The sequence below is a fragment of the Rhinichthys klamathensis genome, unplaced genomic scaffold, assembly GCF_029890125.1.
Source record: "Rhinichthys klamathensis goyatoka isolate OS25496 unplaced genomic scaffold, OSU_Roscu_1.1 h1tg000056l_1, whole genome shotgun sequence".
Lineage (NCBI taxonomy): Eukaryota > Metazoa > Chordata > Actinopteri > Cypriniformes > Leuciscidae > Rhinichthys > Rhinichthys klamathensis.
In genome coordinates this window covers 3,216,254-3,237,798 of record NW_026606601.1, presented here as the reverse complement: position 1 = coordinate 3,237,798, position 21,545 = coordinate 3,216,254, and the positions used below count along the sequence as shown (strand labels likewise).

Genomic DNA, 21,545 nt, shown 5'->3' with positions numbered 1-21,545 from the left:
TGTTGCAGTGTTGAGCGTCCCCTCCCCCTAAACTACTTTATTCTTAGTGATTTGCTTTACTAACCTAAACAAACCTTCAAGAGCAATCATAGACAATAATGATCTATTTTGAAGCTAGTATTTGCATTTCTCTTGTTTTTGAATGCATTTGTAAAGTGTGTGATGCTGCATGGTTTTTACTAGTTTGACTTCTATTGTGTTCCTATAAGCCTTAATGCATGTGAAATATCCTAAAGTGCTTCTTTGTGATTGACCTTGAGTTTGAAATATCAGTATTGTTTTGGCCTTAAATGAATCTAACCATGCACCACTACTGGTGACATATGAACCGAAACTGTGACTTTGCAAATGAGTATTCAATACCAGTATGTCACCCACCCACTGTGTGCAAGATTACTTGAAAAATGTCTAAATATGTGGAAGCAAGCAAAGGCATGCATGTTCAGAGAAAAAAAGATCTTAAAGATAAACCACACACAATTATTTTCCTCATTAAAATGCAGTGTCTTCAAGAACCTCAAACAATGACAAAAATAGAAGAAAAAATTATTATTGTCTCTGTTAGATCTATGTGTCACATGATTTATACGACATTGGGAGCTGTGAAGGTTTACATCGTTTTTGTTCTTGTTTTTCGTCCTGTTGTTTGTTGTCATTCCTCCTCCTTATCTTCCTTATTCTCCTTCTCCTTTTCCTTTCTTTTCCTTTTCTTTTTTCCTCCCTTTCCTCCTCCTCCTTTTCCTTCTCCTTCTACTACTTCTCCTTCTACTATTTCTCCTTCTACTATTTCTCCTTCTACTATTTCTCCTTCTACTATTTCTCCTTCTACTATTTCTCATTCTCCTCATTTTCCTTTTTTCTTTTTTCCACATCGTTTAATACACAAATAAAACGTTAGAATAAGAATGTTCACTAATGTTCATTTTGCAATGTGCAATATTTATTGTTTTAGTACAAGTTTTGCCAACTAATTCTAGTAATTGCAGTTTTGTTAAGTCAGTAATTGAATAGGCAGAAATCTTTGTGCATTTTGTTAGTCAATTCTAGGAGCTCTTAATCTCAAATTTGGCAAGCGACAGCCACACTTTTTGGCATGTTTATTTGCTGGCTTCTCCAAAAAATAAAAGCCTTTCAAACTAATAAAAGAAGTTTGAAGAAGATGATCAATATTCAATAGCCTACAAATGATAATAAATCTAATTTTCAGACCAAGTCAGAAAAATATTTTCTTTTCGGAGCATATGAATTAAGGAATTTGTTGTCCATTCATTGTGATTTGTTTTTTTACAAATTTAAAAGCTCAACTTATGGTTTGAAAAAAAATGTAATCTTATTTTAAGGCAAGTTCACTCTGCAGCCATCTAGGTACTGTCCCGGGCAGCAATTTCCAATCATGCAAGTAGAGCTCCAGTCTACTTGAATAGGGAAAGACTGAAATCTACAGTTTGGCAATGTTTGTGACCATCTAATAGTATTTTCTCTCCATTGTTCTCTGACAGGGTAGTTTGAGGAGCAGCAGTCAAATCTCTCCTCAGGAGTTTCTGAGTGAGCTGAAAGGTGGCGCCACCGATGAGAGACTGTTTGCCTGTCTGGACTCCCTCAGAGTGTCACTCACCAGCAACCCAGTCAGGTACTCACGTAAAGTTTTGTAGCATTTATTTTAATATATAATATTAGTCCAGTTTTCTTGCATCAAAGTTTTGCTCTTTCTCTCTGACATGTAATTTAGCAGGATATTTTTGCTGCTGTGTCTTTTGTAGAAACCTGCTCAGGTTGCACAAACACTTTTCCACTGGAAGGCATTCGTAAAAGCTTTCTTACATCTCAAACTTGACAAGCCAGCTTGATATTGCAGCCTGCTGAATACTCAAACACAAACATTGAACTATTCAACCTGACCACCTACCACATCTGACCTCTGACATTTACCTGACGGTGTGTAACTCAGCGGAGTGCTATGTGATTTCATATTTATTAATATGTATTACTATTACCTATTGCCACGTCGCCCCAGGTTTTCCCTCCTACTTCTTAATTGTTTGATGCCTTTTGCGACGAGCTCTCCTGCTGTTTGCCTGCATTTGTACTGCAAACATGACAGCGAAGCCTCTCCAGGAGGGTGAAGATGATAAACAATTTGTGAATAGTGTTTTGAATACGCTTTCCCTTTTTTCTTTTTTTTTTGTGACCATTAAAACTACTCTATTTTTACAGCATAGTTTTAAATGCAGTTCACACAGAGAGACGCAATGCTGCAGGCGATGGTTGGAAGTGTACAGGAGAATACGATAGATGGAGGAAATGCATATTTTATGGCATGGTGTTGTTGTTGTTATATATATATGTATATATATATATCAGTAACGTGCGGTGAAGTCTTGTCATGGGTAGGCTGTGACCTATCAATGTGGCATATTCACAGGGGCGTAATTTGCCGCTGCGATCGGTGGCGCGGTTACAGTGTATCTCGTGGCTCACGCAGCCTTCACATGCACGCGCGGAGACTTTTTGTTCGTTCCGGTGAAATCACAAAACAAAAATGTACACAAACGTGTCCCTGTTTAATATAATACAACCACTGATGAACATATTCGGTATTGATGAGAAAAAAAACCCCTATACGAGTGCGGATTAGAACCCCGAACCTCTGACATGCTCGGCAAAAGTTCTACCACTGGACCATTAAAGGACTCAAGTCAATTTGTCGGATCTATATATTTATTCACGTGATTCATTCATTTATACATACTTCCGCGCTCACACATACACCTGTCCCACCCACTTTTAAAAACAAAGTTAAGCCACTGTATATTCATTCAGGTAATTTATTTAGCAACCCAAGTTAATATCAGGCATGATCAAATCGCTGCCTGCACACGCTGCATGTCTCAGTTTTGGGAACACTGGTATAAGTGTCTTTTAAAAACGAGCCATTTATAACTTTGTGTTGTGTATTTGTATTTGTATTATTGTATTTTATTTTATTTGTATGGATGGACCAGGAGTCTGAATAAAAGGATACATACATACAGAGCAAAGTCAGAATCGCGGATTGAGTGAGAGCGAGTGGATCACGTGATATGAAGCAGTCTCTCGGGCTGCGTTCCAGTCCACTTTGACACGCACTTGCGAACTTCCCTAAGCACTTCCCCTCGGGGGAATCCCTGCCGCCATTTTTAAGTGCGTTCCACTTCGCAAAGTGGACGAGGGAAGTTTATATGGACAGACACTCGTTCCCTCGATTTAGACCGAGGGAGCGAGTCTACTTCATATGTACACTTCAGGCACCTATATTTCCCACAATGCAGTACGATTGTGACATCACCACAGATCTAGTCTAATCACAACCACAACAAACAACTCTATGATATATATATATTTAAAAAAAATCTATTTAAAACAACCCAAACACACCTATATACATTTGGATGCTGCATTAAACATATTCTTATAGGGAAAACATGTTTAAATAATAAATCAACTCCATAGCTGATTCCAAGTGATCAAGGGCTTAGGACGTTCCAGTTCAGCCCATTGCAGTTTCCGCCAGTAGTGGGCACTCGTGCAACGTAAGCAATGACGTACATCCGAGTGAACGAGACGGAGGGAAGTTAGCGAGTGAAGGGCATGTCAATTTTGGACTGGAACGCAGCCCTGGTCTCTGCCTCAATGTTGATAATTCAAAACAGTATGAGAACTGACTGCGCATGCGCAAATCTCCGTAAACTACGTTCTATGGACCAAAGAGGCACTGCGAACCTCTGCCTCAATTAGGGTTGCCGCGGTGAGGAAAATTTCCCACCGGTTAATCGACGTGTCACAACACCGGTAATCCCGGTGTCACCGTGGGGGGCGGGGCGGGGGGTTAAATAGCTTTTAAATGCGTGCGCTTTATACTTTCACTTTCGAAATAAGCGTCAATTGGCAATTCAGCATCAATTGCTTGAATGGACAAAAAACAACAACTCGGCTCGCTGATAATAAAACTTTTATTTATAGACAGAACTTTTATTAGCATAACGAACGAATAAAAATAACCCCATGCATAGGCTGAAAATCGTCAAACTGTGGGCCCAAACAAATAAGAACCATAAAACGTTTATTAACGAATAAGAAAATAAAACAGGCCTAAATAAATTACACATTCCGCCATTATCTTGCTTTTCTGTAATTTGACTCGTTCTCATCTCCACACGTGCTAAATGGAATCCTGATGCTTGCTGATCTGTGACGTGACTGGCTCTTGGCACGCACTGCGCAGTTCAGTTTTTAATTATAATGTATGCTCTCTTCTGAACTAAATAATTGATAATTATTATTTTTAATTAATTCAAATAAATATTTTAGCAAAAACGAATACTTTAAAAAAGTCTCGACATCGCGGTGTCACGGTGGGAAAGTGATGTCACCGGTGATGGGGCTTAAAACCGGTAACACCATCAACACCGTCTATTAGGGGTGTGCAAAAAAATCGATTCACATTTGAATCGCGATTCAATCTTTACCGATTCAGAATCGATTCATAGAATTCCAAAAATCGATTCATATTTTTTTTTATTATTTTTTATTATTTTTTATTTTTATGGCGTGCACGGGCGGAGTGGCAATCGGGTGAGTCGGGACTTTTACCGGTGGTTCGGTAGTGTTTCGAGGCTGCGAGGGCCGGTCTGATAAATAGTTACATTGCAAGTTCTTGCCGCCCGCTGGTCAAACTGTGCAGCCTCTCTGCTCAACCCGTAAATAAATGCATCGATCCGCTGATTATGTTTGAGTTCTTAATGGTCTGTAGATCTTTTGCCAAGCGTGTCAGAGGTTACGGGTTCTAAACCGCACTCGTATAGTTTTTTCTCTCTCTCATCAAAACCGAATATGTTCATCACGTTTGTGTGCATTTTATTTTGAGATTTCACCGGAACCACAACGGCGATATGAAGCGCGCGTCCGAGTGAAGACTGCGCGAGCCACAGAGAACACTGTATCCATGACACTGATAGCAGCGGCAACGAGCGCTCAGCTTGATTTAAAAAACAACAGATCTCTTATTTAATAGCGAACTAAATGAATGGTCTGCTAGTTAACTGGAGATACCCGCAAATTACGCCTATGAACGACTTCACTGGATCTAAACAAATCAATCTAACCATAGATGTTACCAGTAGCGGTGGCTTTTTAAAATCTATTTAAAATTATTTCGCAAGGGTTCTATGACATTAGTATATTTTTAGGAAGTTCAATGTGCCCAGTCGAGTTCACATTTCAACAGTCAGCCTGGTAGCTGAAGTAGTCCTTAAACCACATTTAGCATAATTGTTTGTTTGATCTGACTACAGCACTTTAAAGCTAAATGTAAAAGCTTTTTATTTAAGTTTTATTTTAAACTTGAATTAAATGTATTTGAAAGCTGGCCAAAGCTTGGCACTTTGCACTTTTTAGTTGCAAAAGTTTTTATTTTTGTTTGAAGACAAAGTAATATCAAACTACATTTAATTTGTTGTGTTTTTTTTTTCTTTTAAATTGTGTCTACTGCAATCAATCACATAGGAAAAAGTAAACTACATTTATATACTGCGTTTTTTGAATCGAGAATCGTTTTTGAATCGAAAATCGATTTTGAATCGAATCTTGAGACAAAAAATCAGGATCGAATCGTGACATTTTCTGAATCGTGCACCCCTACCGTCTATCGCGGCAAGCCTAGCCTCAATGACCATGGCCTTGAATTTCCTGCATGAAACAATGGTTTTTAGGAGCAAACTATGGCAAAAGGAGTATTATATAAGTGTTCCTGATTTTTTTTGTTACAAAAATTAATATTTGGAATAAAATAAATGCAATTAATAATGTGGTGAATTAATAAAGCTCTTGGGATTAATAAATGGAATGTCAGCATTTCCTTTGGTGAGGCACTGCCTACCCTGCCTACCCTGACCGCACGTCCCTGATATATATATGTGTATGTGTGTATGTATGTGTGTGTGTGTGTGTGTGTGCGTGCATGTGTGTGTGTATATATATATATATATAAAAGGGGTGCGATACAAGTATTCGTATTGAACTGTTCGGTACGAGGCTTTCGGTTCGGTACGCATTACAAATCGAACGATTCGTTGGACCGTTTTTCCTGCCGACCAAAATCCGCGCTCGCGCGACCACCACAACGTTGCGCAACATCAAATGGCAAACGTAATGAAAGCGGAACGAAACTCATTATTTTGTGCTTCACGGACCGTTTATCAGCTTGGACCAATCCCAGGTAGCAAGCCGACGTTGGCCCAACGTTGTATTTCTGTTGTATAGGTTGGGCCAACGTAACCAACCAAAATTAACGTTGGCCCAAGTAACGTCTGTTTGCTACCTGGGATGTCATTGCAGCGTGAGCCGATCTTTCTACACAGCATTAAAAGAGATCCAGTAAACAAAGCATTTGGATTCGCCACTGAAGTACCACCACATCGCTGCGAGATCTAGTGAGAAGCATTAAAATTTCTCTGTTATTAACGGATCAAACGGCGCTGACATGGAAACCAGGAGAAACATTGTTCCATGAATTAACTAGTTATAGGCTTAAAGTCCACAGATCAGCAACATTCACCATGTGTTTACTGTAGTAACACTAACTTGTAACCATGGAAGTTAGGCAGGAATAGTAAAATGCTTTCAAGTACAGCACTTGCTTTTTCCAGCAGTTCAAAACTCAAATATTATTATATTTAAATGTTTTTTTTTTATGTGATGACCAAAACGTTATTTGTTCATCCTTCAAAGATTACCCCCATTTATAAAACTAAAAGTTTGAAGATGGAGGAAAACTCGCATTTTCCTGGCATTTCTTTCTTTTTGCTGTATCGAAAACGTACCGAACCGTCCAATGTATCGTATCGAACCGAACTGTGAATTTTGTGAACCTTTATAACCCTAATATGCAGTGGGGAGATAAACTATTTGATACACAAGAGGTTTTCCCACTTACAAACCATGTAGAAGTCTGTAATTTTTATCATAGGTACTCAACTGTGAGTGACGGAATCTAAAACAAAAATCCAGAAAATCACATTGTATGATTTTTAAGTAATTCGTTTGCATTTTATTGCATGACATAAGTATTTGATCACCTACCAACCAGCAAGAATTCCGGCTCTCACAGACCTGTTAGTTTCTCTTTAAGAAGCCCTCCTGTTCTCCACTCATTACCTGTATTAACTGCACCTATTTGAACCCGTTACCTGTATAAAAGACACCTGTCCACACACTCAATCAAACAGACTCCAATCTCTCCACAATGGCCAAGACCAGAGGGCTGTGTAAGAATATCAGATAAAATTGTAGACCTGCACAAGGCTGGGATGGGCTACAGGACAATAGGCAAGCAGCTTTGTGAGAAGGCAACAACAGTAAGCACAATCATTAGAAAATGGAAGAAGTTCAAGATGACGGTCAATCTCCCTCGGTCTGGGGCTCCATGAAAGATCTCACCTCGTGGGGCATCAATGATCATCTGATTTGGACGTGTCGTTATCGGACGTGTGCGCGTTGTGATTATCCCGGCGGTTGGGACATCCCATCCCACAAGATGTGTCATCACAGAAAACATTTCATCACTGGATGTTTTTTTTTCGTTTATTTAAAGTGTGGTTTATGTCAGCTGAATGTGCGGAACGCTTTTCAGAGAAGATAAGGCAAAGGCAACGTATTTTATCACAATTCACACCCAGCAGTAATTCAGGAAAAAAAATTCTCAGAATGCTCCACAAGAAACTTTAGTCTCCCGACCTTACCATCGTGTCGTTTATTTTGATTAATATGTGTGAGGGAGAGAGAGCAAGACAGCGCTTAGTTTTGAGACGGTGAAGCCTTATACTTTCGCCTTGCGCCGAAGAAAGAGAGAGAGTGCGCGCGCGCGACCCTCTGCTCGTTCAGTTAAACATGCGCCCTGTCACAAGCGCAGCAGTTCATCTACATTACTCACAGATCAAACAAGACTTTGGCGGTACAAAAATTCGCTTTGGACACCGTGCTATGGTGCTTGATAAAGGACAAAAGGGACAGTTGTGAGTTCACGGTCTGTAGCCTACATACTATGGCTGACTCAGAGCAGGAGCATCATAAGAGGACTCGTTAATGTCGAGGGCATACAATATCGATGGATCATAAAACTTAGAACTGGTTCTCGAGTGGAACCGGTTTTCAATTCCCATCCTTAATCCCAACCGTGAAGCATGGAGGTGGAAACATCATTCTTTGGGGATGCTTTTCTGCAAACGGGACAGGACGACTGCACCGTATTGAGGGGAGGATTGATGTGACCATGTATCGTGAGATCTTGGCCAACAACCTCCTTCCCTCAGTAAGAGCATTGAAGATGGGTCGTGGCTGGGTCTTCCAGTATGACAACGACCCGCAACACACAGCCAGGGCAACTAAGGAGTGGCTCCGTAAGAAGCATCTCAAGGTCCTGGAGTGGCCTAGCCAGTCTTCAGACCTGAACCCAATAGAAAATCTTTTGTGGGAGCTGAAAGTCCGTATCGCCCAGCGACGGCCCCGAAACCTGAAGGATCTAGAGAAGGTCTGTATGGAGGAGTGGGCCAAAATCCCTGCTGCAGTGTGTGCAAACCTGGTCAATAACTACAGGAAACGTATGAACTCTGTAATTGCAAACAAAGGTTTCTGTACCAAATATTAAGGTCTGCTTTCCTGATGTATCAAATACTTATGTCATGCAATAAAATGCAAATTAATTACTTAGAAATCATACAATGCGATTTTCTGGATTTTTGTTTTAGATTCCGTCACTCACAGTTGAAGAGTACTGTTACGGTTGTGACGTAATGCAGCTATGTTGTTTCTGCTGTTGTTGCTGCTGTCTCCTTCTCCTTTGGGATTGGTCCTGGATCTAATGCAACGCTATGGGTGGTTGGATCAGAGAAGAGGCCTGGACTATAAATTCCCCGGAATTCCTGTAGAGGGTGCTCTCTGCCTCTTTGATTGCCCCGGTGTTGTACTGTGTGTTTGTCAGCCGGTGAAAATGAAGGCCAATCGTGTGATTTATGTGCTCTTAGCTTGTGTTAGCAGAGTATTGTGTAACTACTTTGATACTGTGTGATCTGTACCCAGCACACCAGTGCCCGTGATCGTATCTGTATGTTTATGATTAATTTGAGAAGCCGTAGGGGGTGGTGAGTGCCTTGTTTTCTTTGTAGGCCGAAAGGCCGTTATTTTTCTCCTGGTTATTGTGCTAGTTAAGGAGATAGGGTATTTCATTGTATGTTTTTTTTTTTATTTGATTCACAGGAAAGGTAGTTTTCGTGGGAAAGTTAGTTCTGTTTGGTTTATTGTTTTGGCATTAGCTCACCCCTGAAGATCTTGCTTCTAGTCTTTTCCCCTGTTTGTTTGATTCTGTATTTTCAAGATATTGTTTTATGAATGTCAACACAAATGCGGCCCTGAAAACAACTCAGAGGGCAAGAAAATAGCAATAAACTCAAGCTAACTAAAGGAATTGGTTTTGTTGTTTGTTACACCCTGACCTAGACCAGGGATCGTAACGTACTCGGTTACTAACGTAACCTCGGTTCTCTCTAGAGAGGGAACGAGTACTGCGTAATAGCTTACGCTAGGGGAAAAACTCTTTTCCGCGAGATATTGAAGCCAAAAATTATCCTTAATTTTTTATTAATGTAAAACGCTTTGCAGCAGCAAGCAGACATAGGCGAAACAGCTCGCGCGCCTATTGGTTGCTCTGCCGCAAATGCAGCAGCCTATCGAGAGAGACTCTGCGTGACGTAATGACCAATGGGGGCAATTCGCGCCCATATCGTCACGTCCCGCCAGAAGGGGCGTGGTCTCACCCTATAAATATGCTCGTTAGGCTGATACAAGCTGGTTTTTATCGCTGAAGCGAACCAGAGCGTATTCCAAGCACGGCAAGATACGCAGTACTCGTTCCCTCTCTAGAGAGAACCGAGGTTACGTTAGTAACCGAGTACGTTCTCTTACGAGAGTATCTCTCGTACTGCGTAATAGCTTACGCTAGGGGAACACAATGCAACACGCCGTGCGTACAGGGATCCAACACCAAAGTCCCGGGGGCCGAAGCCCAGGGCTCATGTAGTGCATAATCACCATAAACTCACATAGAGTGGAGGAAGAGAGGCTGGAAGCGTCATTCCCTATAAAAAAGCACCCAGCGGGGCTATCATATGACAATAAAACGCGCAGCCAGGGTGAAAGCTTTCAGCCTGATCTGGGTGGCCATACGTGTGTCAACACTCATGGGGCTGCAGTAAACTCAGCATCTGGGCCGCACAGCGGGGCAGATAGCACTGAATTTTAGACCGCCAAAAGCTTAGCTTGTAAGGCGGGTACCTCCAGGTTATAGTATTTTATAAATGTAGACGGCGAGGCCCAGCCCGCGGCCGTACAGATATCTTGCAGGGAAACCCCGCTCGACCATGCCCACGAAGAGGCCACGCCTCTCGTGGAGTGCGCCCTGACACCCAAGGGGCACTGTAGACCCTTCGCAGAGTAAGCGAGCGCAATGGCATCCACTATCCATCTGGATAGGCTCTGTTTTGAGGCGGCGAGTCCCTTGGAACGCCCGCCAAACAAAACAAAAAGCTGCTCCGTCTGTCTGAAAACAGACGAGCGTGACACATAAGCTCTCAATGCCCTGACGGGGCAAAGGAGACTCGCATCCTCCTCCTCACTGAGAACCGGAAGGGCGGGCAGGGAAATTACCTGGGCCCTGAACGGTGTATTGAGGGATTTCGGGACATACCCGTGCTTTGGTTTGAGAATGACCTTCGAGTCATTAGGCCCAAACTCCATACACGACGCGCTTATTGAAAACGCCTGTAAGTCCCCTATGCGCTTCACTGAAGCGAGAGCCATGAGAAACACTGTTTTGAACGACAGGTGTTTCATGTCCACCAGCTGGATTGGCTCGAACGGGGCGCCTTTCATGGCCTCCAGGACCGTGGAAAGGTCCCACGTCGGGACTGAAGGGGGCCTGGGAGGGTTCAGCCTCCGAGCTCCCCTAAGGAAACGCACGACTAAGTCGTTTTTCCCCAGCGACTGGCCAGACACCGGTTTTGCAAACGTTGCTATGGCCGCCACATATACTTTGAGCGTGGATGGGGTCCTGCCCTTATCCAGTAGCTCTTGAAGGAAGGAAAGCACTTCCGAAACCCCGCATTCCACAGGTGAAAAGCTCTGGGCTTGACACCATGCAGAGAAAACAGACCATTTCGAGGAGTAGAGCCGCCTGGTAGACGGAGCTCTAGCCTGCGCGATCGTGTTTAACACTCCTTCTGGGAGGCTAGCGGGTACCCGTTGATGGCCCATGCGTGCAGGGACCACAATTCCGGGCGAGGGTGCCAAATCGAGCCCTCCGCCTGAGAGAGGAGGTCTCTCCTCAATGGTACAGGCCATGGGGCAGTGCTGGTCAGCTGCATCAGGGCAGAGAACCACGTCTGGTTTGTCCAGAGCGGAGCTACGAGCAGCACTGGGCATCCGTTCTCCCTGATTCGTTCCAACACCTGAGGCAGGAGCGAGACAGGAGGAAAAGCATATAGGGGGCAGCGGGGCCAAACATGAGCCAGCGCGTCCTTGCTTTTCGAGAAAAACTCCGGGCAATGAGCGTTTTCGTGGGACGCGAATAGGTCCACCTGTGCTCTGCCGAACGTTTTCCACAGCAGCTGGACCGTCTGCGGGTGCAGCGACCATTCCCCTGCTGGAACATTGTTCCTGGACAGTCTGTCTGGTCCCATATTCAGGTGACCAGGCACGTGCGCTGCTCTCAGTGAGAGCAGGTTATGCTGAGCCCAGACCAGGAGGCGTTCCGTCAGCCTGTGAAGGTTTCGTGACCTGACGCCGCCCTGGCGATTTATGTATGCCACCACTGACATGTTGTCCGACCGGACCAAGACGTGGTGGCCTGTTACCTGGGGACAAAAACGCCGTAGCGCTTTGTCGACTGCTTTCATCTCCAAGCAGTTTATGTGAAGGAGCTTTTCCCGTTCTGACCACAGGCCAGCTAGCGGTCTGCCCTCGAGCAGCGCTCCCCACCCCGAGGTGGAGGCATCCGTAGACACCACCTTCACACTCGAAGCGGTCCCCAGACTCACACCTGACTGATACCAGTCGGTTATTTTCCAAGGTTCCAGAGCTGAAACACACTGAAGGTTGACCCTGAGGCGAAACAGACCCGCTGTCCATGCCCTGGGTGGAACCCGCGCTTTCAGCCACATCTGCAGTGGGCGCATGCGGAGCAAGCCCAACTGGAGTACAGAGGCTGCTGAGGCCATCAGCCCCAGCATTTTCTGAAACCTTTTGAGCGGAACTATCGCGCCGTGGCGGAAGGATTTCGCGCCGCGCTGAATATTTAGCCCGCGCTCTGGTGACAGGCGTGCTGTCATGGACAGCGAGTCCAACACGGTTCCCAGAAAGGAAATTTTCTGACTGGGAGTCAGTGAGCTCTTCGCCCAATTGACTGTGAGGCCCAGCTCCTCGAGGTGCTCGAGTAATGCGGCCCTGTGTTCTATGAGCTCCGATCGTGATCGAGCTAGAATCAGCCAATCGTCCAAGTAGTTCAGGACTCGCATGCCCTGAAGTCTCAGGGGTGCGAGCGCCGCGTCCATGCACTTCGTAAATGTACGAGGTGCTAGGGACAGGCCGAACGGCAGGACTGTGTATTGATATGCCTGGCCCTCGAAGGCGAATCTCAAGAATCGCCTGTGATGGGACGCTATTTGTATTTGGAAATAGGCGTCTTTCAGATCTATCGACATAAACCAGTCCCCGTGGCGCACTTGCGCGAGGATTTTCCTGGTCGTAAGCATTCTGAACTGGCGTTTCACAAGCACTCTGTTCAGCTGTCGTAGATCTAAAATGGGTCTGAGACCCCCATCCTTTTTCGGTACCAGAAAATATCTGCTGTATGGGCCCCCTTCGCTCTGAGCCTGAGATAAAGGTTCTATAGCCCCTTTGCTCAGTAGTTTCGCTATCTCGGCACGAAGTAGATGAGACACTTCGTTTTTCACCGTAGTTTCGACACGCGCCGTATAACGGCGCGGGCGTCGAGCGAATTGTAGCGAATAGCCTCTCTTTATAGTGTTCAGCACCCATTCTGATACCCCGGGAAGCTTTGACCACGCATCTGCGTGAATAGCTAGAGGCAGAATGAAATCCGGGCTCCGGCCGCGACAAAACGGCAGCTCGAGAGCCCGGGCATACTGGGAACACAACACCGTGTTTACAGCGTTCGAGGCGGGGGGCGCGCTGATCACAGCGGGCGGCCTGGCCGCGCTCAGCTTTTTTATGGCAGATTGTGCAGAAAAAGCGAGCGGGGGAGATCCTGTAGGAATCGGCGTGTCTGTGAGAAAATGTGGGCGCGGGGCTGCGGGCACATTTATTACACTGAAAACATTGTCGGTCATGGCCGACTGAATGTGTGTTGGTTTCGTTTTTACAGAAACCAAGGGACACGCAGCATGTAGTGTGAGCGGGCATGGTGACATGGGCGCGTTTACTACATTGGCACTGGGTGGGCATTCTTACAACACTCATAACACCATCGGCCGTGGCCGGATTGTTTGTGCGAGCCCTGCATTTTTGCAGGCTGTGTTTGTGTGTAGAAATGAGCCCTGGGTTGTAGGCATTTTCAATACACTCATAACACCATCGGCTGTGGCCGGAATACCAGAAAATACACCATTTATGTGATTTATCTGGGTCGCCGTGGGAACAGCATTTGTGTGCAGGCAAGCGGGCATGGTACTGGCTTGCTTACTGCAAAATACACTGGAACAGTCACATTTTCTGGAACTGAACGAGCGAAAATTTCAGTGGAAGTCTGGCCACGGCGAGACTGAAACACCGTGGATTTCCTAGGAGGCTAGGAAGACTTGTGTTGGGTTCGTTTTACAGAAACCGTGGTAGTGTTTGTGGGCACTGGGTTGTGGGCACATTCACTACATTTAATGCACAATTGACATGCGTCGATTTCATTTGTGCGAGCCTTGTACCGTGGCGGGCTGTGTTTGTGTGTAGAAATGAACACTGGGCTGTGAGCATTTTATTACACTTATAACACCATCGGCTGTGGCCGGAAAACCAGAAATACAATAATTACATGATTTTTCTGGGTCGCCATGGAAACGGCCTTTATGTGCAGGCAAGCGGGCCGTGGTACCAGCTTGTTTACTGCAAAATACACTGGAACAGTCGCATTTTCTGGAACTGAACGAGCGAAAAGTTTCGGTGGAAGTCTGGCCGCGGCGAGATTAAATTTGTATCTGCTGCGAGAGCCGGGATCGAACACGGGTCTCTCGCGTGAAAGCTTCAGGTTCTGCCACTGGGCCAGATAAGAGAGCGTCATCACAGTTTTGTGTGTGTCGGCGTTTGTATGCAGGTGTGCGTGTTATACAACAGGCTCATTGCTGCAATAATGACATTTTCAGCCGCTCAAACTAGGAGCTGAGAAATGTTTGGGAAATGGAGATTAGTCCGGCCTCGGCGGGGACTAAAACACACTCTTTTTTCATTTGCCGGTGACGCACGCCCATGGGGGGCGGGGTAGATTTCTTATAACGTAAAGAAAGCTAGCCGCGGTTTTTAGGGCTCGCGATCTTGATGCTGGCCCGTTTCCTTGACGACTCGCGGACAGAAGGCGGAGGTCCACAGAGCTCGCCTGTTGCGCGGCGGTTGCGCGGGCGCCTCCCAATCGAGGCCGATGCTTCCCACGGCCTGAGAGAGCAGACGCATCAGCTCAGTCTCAATGCCGGCTCTCTTACCAGTGGTCTGGCGGGAAACGCTAGCGGAGGGGAGATCCACGGAGCTCGCCCAATCCTCACTATCGGATGCCAGAAGAGAACACGCCTCGGTGGGTTCGTCAAACTCGTGGATGGACGCGGCGGCAGGCGGCGGCCGTTGTCCGTCAGTGAGCGACTCGAGCGAAGCCGGCGAAGCTGGCGGGCGAACCGGCGAGCTTTGGCGGGCTGGAGAAAGCTCGGGAGCACGCTGGGCGCGGCGCTTCTTGCGGCGCGGCACCACGGCGGGCTGCGGTGAAGGCTCGGAGAATGATGCCAGGCGAGTCCTCAGAGTCACCATGGGCAAAAACTCGCAATGAGGGCATCCGCCGTCAGCGAGCGCGAGAGCCGCGTGATCCTCACCCAGGCAGGAAACACAGATGACGTGCCGGTCTCCATCGCTGAGCGGGGCGCGGCGCGAGCCACAGGAAGGCATCTTTAAAAAGACGCAGCTCTTTTTGTGAGAGAAGTGTGAGTCGCGTCAAGTAAGCGAGCAAACACTCTCAACAGAGTAAATACACACAGAGTATGAAAGGATATAGAACGCCGGAAAGCGCAGCAGGTACGGCAGTTGAATGCGGCGAGGCCAGCGACTCCAGAGCTCGTCCCGCTGAAAGGCTTGCTTCGACGGCGCGGCTTCTCACTCCGGATCCAGCGATGCGTGTGCTTCGCTGAAGAGGTAAAAATCAGCTTGTATCAGCCTAACGAGCATATTTATAGGGTGAGACCACGCCCCTTCTGGCGGGACGTGACGATATGGGCGCGAATTGCCCCCATTGGTCATTACGTCACGCAGAGTCTCTCTCGATAGGCTGCTGCATTTGCGGCAGAGCAACCAATAGGCGCGCGAGCTGTTTCGCCTATGTCTGCTTGCTGCTGCAAAGCGTTTTACATTAATAAAAAATTAAGGATAATTTTTGGCTTCAATATCTCGCGGAAAAGAGTTTTTCCCCTAGCGTAAGCTATTACGCAGTACGAGAGATACTCTCGTAAGAGAACAGTACCTATGATAAAAATTACTTACTTCTACATGCTTTGTAAGTGGGAAAACCTGGAAAAGCGGCAGTGTATCAAATACTTGTTCTCCCCACTGTATATATATAATTTATTTTTGATACATTATTTTGCTTTATTGTGGCTTTTATAATTTTCAAAGACTGAGCTTTTTATTGATAAAAAAAGAAAAAGTAAGAATACATTAAAGCCTATACATTTTAAATAAGTGAGTTTTAGCTATGGAATGCTTGGGGGACCAGAATCACTTGCTTTCTATACTGAGCACAGACTCATAACAAGACATGGTCTAATTCATCTGAGAACGTGACCATAGAAGGTTGCTTTAGGACACTCATTTTTGTTCAGTGTCCTTTTCATCTGAAACATTTTCCTAATTCCGATAAAAAAATCCAATAGATAAGTGGGATAGAGAGCCCAGTGTGTGCGTGCAGATAAAGTTATTACAGGCAGTTAAAGTTAAATTGACAGACTGCACTAAGCAGTGTGTCCAATTTCAAAGACTATGGATGGAAAAATAAACCCCATCTGTGATGATGGAGAAGAGAGAGAAGGACGAGAGCATGTTCGAGCAGGAGAGTCGGTGTTAAACTGTTTTCATCAGTGCTGCATTCTTTTTTGGCATAATTCATGAAATGTCATGATTTCTATTAGCACCCCAAACGTCGTTCTGGCACATGCAGCTGTTTGTTATGGCCGTGAACGTCGCAGTTGGAATTATCCACAATCGGAGAGCAATGGCCGACCTTGCGTGAGGAGTCTAGCCCGAACATTACTCACACCTGGCACCTTTTCATTTGTTCCTGCGCAAGGTTAAAACTTCTCCAAACAATTCAATCTTTTTTTAATTTGTATTTTTGGCATTGTCTGACTAGAGTATGACACAAAGCGGTTTTATTCAGCTATGCTGATGAAAGCCTGCAGTGTTTTTTGTTCTTATAGATCACTGTTGTGGGATGAATAAAACAACATAAGTGTGAGGAAGCAAAGACTATAGTAAATGTTGATTTATTGCTAAAAAGCAAATTTGCAAATGCTCAACAGTGTGGAAATGCACAACATTTTGACATTGTGTTTTTTTTTTTTTTTTTCATTAAGACTAGATTTAGGTTGGGAGGACCTTGATGAGTATTTCACATTAGGGAGGGAAGAGTAATTCTTCTAACATGACTTATCCATGTAGACTCATTACTGTGATCTTCTATCTTCCCTGCTTTTCAAAAAGAAGCAAGAGAGAGAAGGCCATGACAATTCCCTAATGAAAACGGACATATGGTATTTTATATATAAAATGAAATAAAATGAATGTTCTGCAGGAACACACACATTCACTCTGGACACAGTAACCTGTTACTGTCAAAATGAAACTGAACTTACTTAAGCTGGACTGTGACACTATTTTCTTCTGGAAACAAACTTTGCATTATTTTCCTGTTATCTCTGTAAAGCTGCTTTGAAACGGCATTGTAAAAAGCGCTATGTAAATACAGTAAATGTGACTTGACTTGACTGTCATTTCTTTATCCTGTAAATGTAAGAAATGTCTTGCATTTATGCAATTACATGCTGGTATCCCTTTACAGTTACCACTCATAAAATTCTTGAATTACATGTGGACTTTTAAACCTAAATTTAATGTCCAACTACAGATATTTCGTCTTTTTTTGCTCAGAATTTTAATTGTTTCCCTTTTGCGTTCGTCTGTTGATGTGCATGCACGTGCTGGCGCTCATTCAGTAAAGTTTGAAGTTTAACGCAGACTGTCAGGACGAGCCTTCATGCAAAATGGTTAAGGATATAACTGTAAAATGAAAGTTTTGCACTAATGAAACATATCACATGAAACATTAAACGGCACACACATCTGGCAAAGCACCGCTAATGCATTAGCTTGAATCTTAAAATAAAGAATTCTCATGTTTTGGGCAGCTTGGATCACGTACAGTACCTCTCCTGCAACAGCTCACTCTGTTTCCTCCACTATCTTTAGATGCATTTTTTACATAGAAATGCGTTATTCAATGCTGTCATTTGACGCGACTGGCGGAAGTTTTCCTTGCACAGTGGGCAGACGCGACTAATTGATAATGACATTGTTGTCGATTTTCATTATCAATTATTATCGATTTTATCGATTAGTTGTTGCAGCCCTACATATTATTTACAAATAATTATCTATAACAGTGCTTTCCTAGAGATGACTGTTTTTTGTGCTAAATATAGTTTTTTCCTTTCTTTCAGATTTTATCAACTAGCTTACATTATAAACCAAAAAAACTAGACTGATGTGATCGAAGGGAATGTTCGAGCGTTCAAGTCAAATCGAGCGTTTAACCTGTGCCCAAATGTACGAGCTGATGTACGAGGTTCTTCATGTCAAAAGAATGAGATGTACTCTTGGGAATCCACTCAGACTTGATGAAGGATAAAAAAAAACATCACACATGATATTTTTAATAAATAAATAAATAAATTCTATTTTGTTTTCTGCAGCTTGATATCTAGGATTCTTTTTATCAATGGATTAAACATCAATCATAGTGATTTAAGCTGAATGCTGGTGACATGTTGATAAATGCTCTTTGTTTTATGCATTGTCCTGTTTTCTGTTTTACTTGTAGAGTTGAGACAGTCCTTTACAGTAAGACAGTTCTTAGTTTCGTTTTAATTACAAATAGACATTCTGTTGTCACTAGGTTGAAATTAACACAGTTTTGCAACAGCTGTGTGTCTGTTTTCTGTATGTGTGCGGTTGGTAATGATGAGCTTGATGGGTTTTGTGATTGTGTGGGTGAGGCTGGCCATCCTTTGCTTGGCTGATGTTTGATTTGTACTAATATTCTCGCTCTCCTCCTTACCACGGAAGAGAGGGATGATAGATGAGGGAGTGTGTGTATGGGACATGAACACTGAGAATATTTAGGGGGCGTAATTCATACCCATACTTCCTCTTCTACTCAGGCAAGGCGTCGGATTGGACGAGTGAGTGATGTTTCCATTACCTGTATGTGCCATTGTGAGGGACATTGATTTTCACTTTTCCTTCACTCCTTTATCAGTTCAGGAGTTCATCCTCCCATCACAGCAGAATGCTAAATGATTTTGAAAAGACACCTGTTCTGATTTAGCAGGCCTCATTGCGCTCCACCGACTGTGACTGGTTAAATATTGAATGGGATGACCCAAACGAGGACAGGGCATGGATGGATGGTAATCTTTTCCATTCATACGTTTACACCCTTTACCCAATTATCATCTTGCTGTACAGTACATGCTAGTGATGCTCCGATCAGGATTTTTGCAGCCAATACTGACTACTAATTTCTTGTCATCATGTGTTACATACATGTGTAAACGCAACAAATGGTAAATGGACTGCATTTATATAGCCCTTTCACAGACCCAATGGCGACCAAAGCGCTTTACATTTCGTCCCCTTGGAATTATAAGGTTCTATCTGACATTTTTGTCAAAATTGAGTTATTCACATATTCTTATTCTGTGACAACTTATTTACATTATGTGATGTGTTTTTTTAAATTGTGTACATTGTGGGACTTTTTATTGAAAAAACAAAAAGGTTCTATCTACAAAATCGAACTCTAACTTGGCTCTATAAGGTTCTATCTGCGTGAGCCAATCAGCACTTGGAATGCACAGAAGAGGACCAATCAGAATCAACTTTATATGTCATGTCGCCAACTTTTCCTTGAAGACAAAAAGAAACCCCATAAAGGCATAATGCTATACATTTACAGTAAATTAAATATTCACTAAATTGTGTAGTGTTATGAAGTGGCTTCAATTTGGCCATTTTCTTTATAGTGTATTGGTTATTATCATTAATTATCAATGAGGTTATTATTAATAACTATTATTATTATAGTTATTATTATCTGAATTATACAAATATGCAGTGAGTAAATTGAATATTTAAAAAAAACATTTAACATGCAAGTGTGTGTGTGTGCGCGAGTGTGTGAAAATGTGTGTGTGTGTGTGTGAATGCGTGTGTGTGTGTGTGTGTGTGACTGTGTGTGTGTGAGTGAGGGAGAGAGTGTGTGTGTGTGTGTGTGATAAAAAAATTAGTCTGACATTTTTTGTGATCATATAGTCAGTGAATCATTTTTCAATGATTATTAAACTTTATGAATTAATTTGCTGAAGCATGTCGATTTTCTTGTAGTTTTTAAAGTCTTAAAATGTCTTAATTTTTACAATTTTAAGCCTTAAAGGTCAAATAGTTAACAATTTCATTGATGGGGTCTTAATTACAACAATAAACGTTAGCATGTTATTTCAGCCATACTGATGAATAGAGAGAAAGCCATTTCACCTGGCCCACTTTAGCTGGAATAAAGTCCTGCTCAGATGTATTACTAGGGGTGGTTAATCTGTCTGATTTCCCGATTCGATTACGATTATTGAAGTCCCGATTCGATTACAGTCGATTTTCGATTATTAACGATTCTCGGTTAGTGATTATTGATTTTCCATTTCACAACAGTAAATGAAAATACACTACAAAGTGATTGCAGTATTAAAAAAAGTCAGCTGCTGAATTACTTAACTCTTTTATTGAGTAACAACAACTCAAAGCACTTTCTGTGTCGTGTATGTAGCTTATGTTCTGTAGAACATGAATACATCACATTGTGTTGTGACTCATCAAGTTGAACTAAACAATAACAAATAAATGAAAGGCTTATTTCCTTTAGGAAGTAGATCAGAACCAACATACTGTAGAAATTGGACAATTTTCTTCTAGAAAGACAAGGTGTTGTTCAGGTGGAGGAAGACTGCAGGTTGCAGTCGAAACATGTCAAGGTAAAGAAAGTTTTTTCTCCACCTGAACACCTTGTCTTTCTAGAAGAAAATTGTCCAATTTAATCATTAAGAAGACAAAATGAACATTTTTGAACAGCTTACTGTAGCTTCAGCTTATATACTGTACTGTAGAACACAGTGACAAAATGCAACACACTAACTAGACAGGCCTTTATAATTTAGTGATATGTTATTCTTTGAGTGTAGGCCTAGAGTCTCTAATCTCAAAAAATCTCCAAATGCTCGACGTGAAACTGCGGTCTTCCGTCCGACCTTTTACTATCGTGTCAATTGATTTTGATATGCGCGAGGAAGAGAGAGACCAAGACAGCGCTCGTGTTGTTTGGAGACGTGAGAGTGCGCGCGCGCGGCCGGGGCTCTCTCTCTCTCTCTGCTCGCGGCTGTCAAGCGCAGCAGTCATTTTTTTTCTACATCACTCACCGATCAAAAACAAAAACAAAAATGGACAAAAATGTGCTTTGGTGGCCATATGAAACGTGTCATATGGCTTCTCATATTTGTCTTTTTTTCCGAAATATTTTAGTTTTATTCCACAAAGCTTACAAATAGTGTGGCTCTTGTCCAGCTCCTTTCCCCCCTTCAACTTCACAGAAGCCAAAATATTTCCACACGTCAGCTTTTATCGAGGAGGGTGTTTGGATATCGCGCTCAGTCATCGCGTCTCTGTTATGTGCACAACACAGACGGTCCGGGCACTGCACTTCCGCGCTTCAGAGTTCCGTCAATATATTACGTTATTATAAATAAATATATATATATATATATATATATATATATATATTTTTTCGAAAATCGATTTTTGACATTTGCGAATCGATTCAGAATCGTCCACGTCCGCATCGCGATGCATCTAAGAATCGATTTTTCCCCCCACCCCTA

The 21,545-nt window shown here is 43.4% G+C and overlaps 1 protein-coding gene across 1 annotated transcript in view; it reads left to right on the top strand.

Moving 5' to 3' along the window:
- diaph3 (diaphanous-related formin 3) overlaps positions 1-21,545 on the top strand; it is a 410,831-nt gene that overhangs the window by 140,422 nt on the left and 248,864 nt on the right. The window contains exon 5 of the mRNA XM_056248660.1: positions 1,500-1,630. Within this exon, the coding sequence (XP_056104635.1) occupies positions 1,500-1,630 (131 nt within the window). The remainder of the gene's footprint in view (positions 1-1,499; positions 1,631-21,545) is intronic.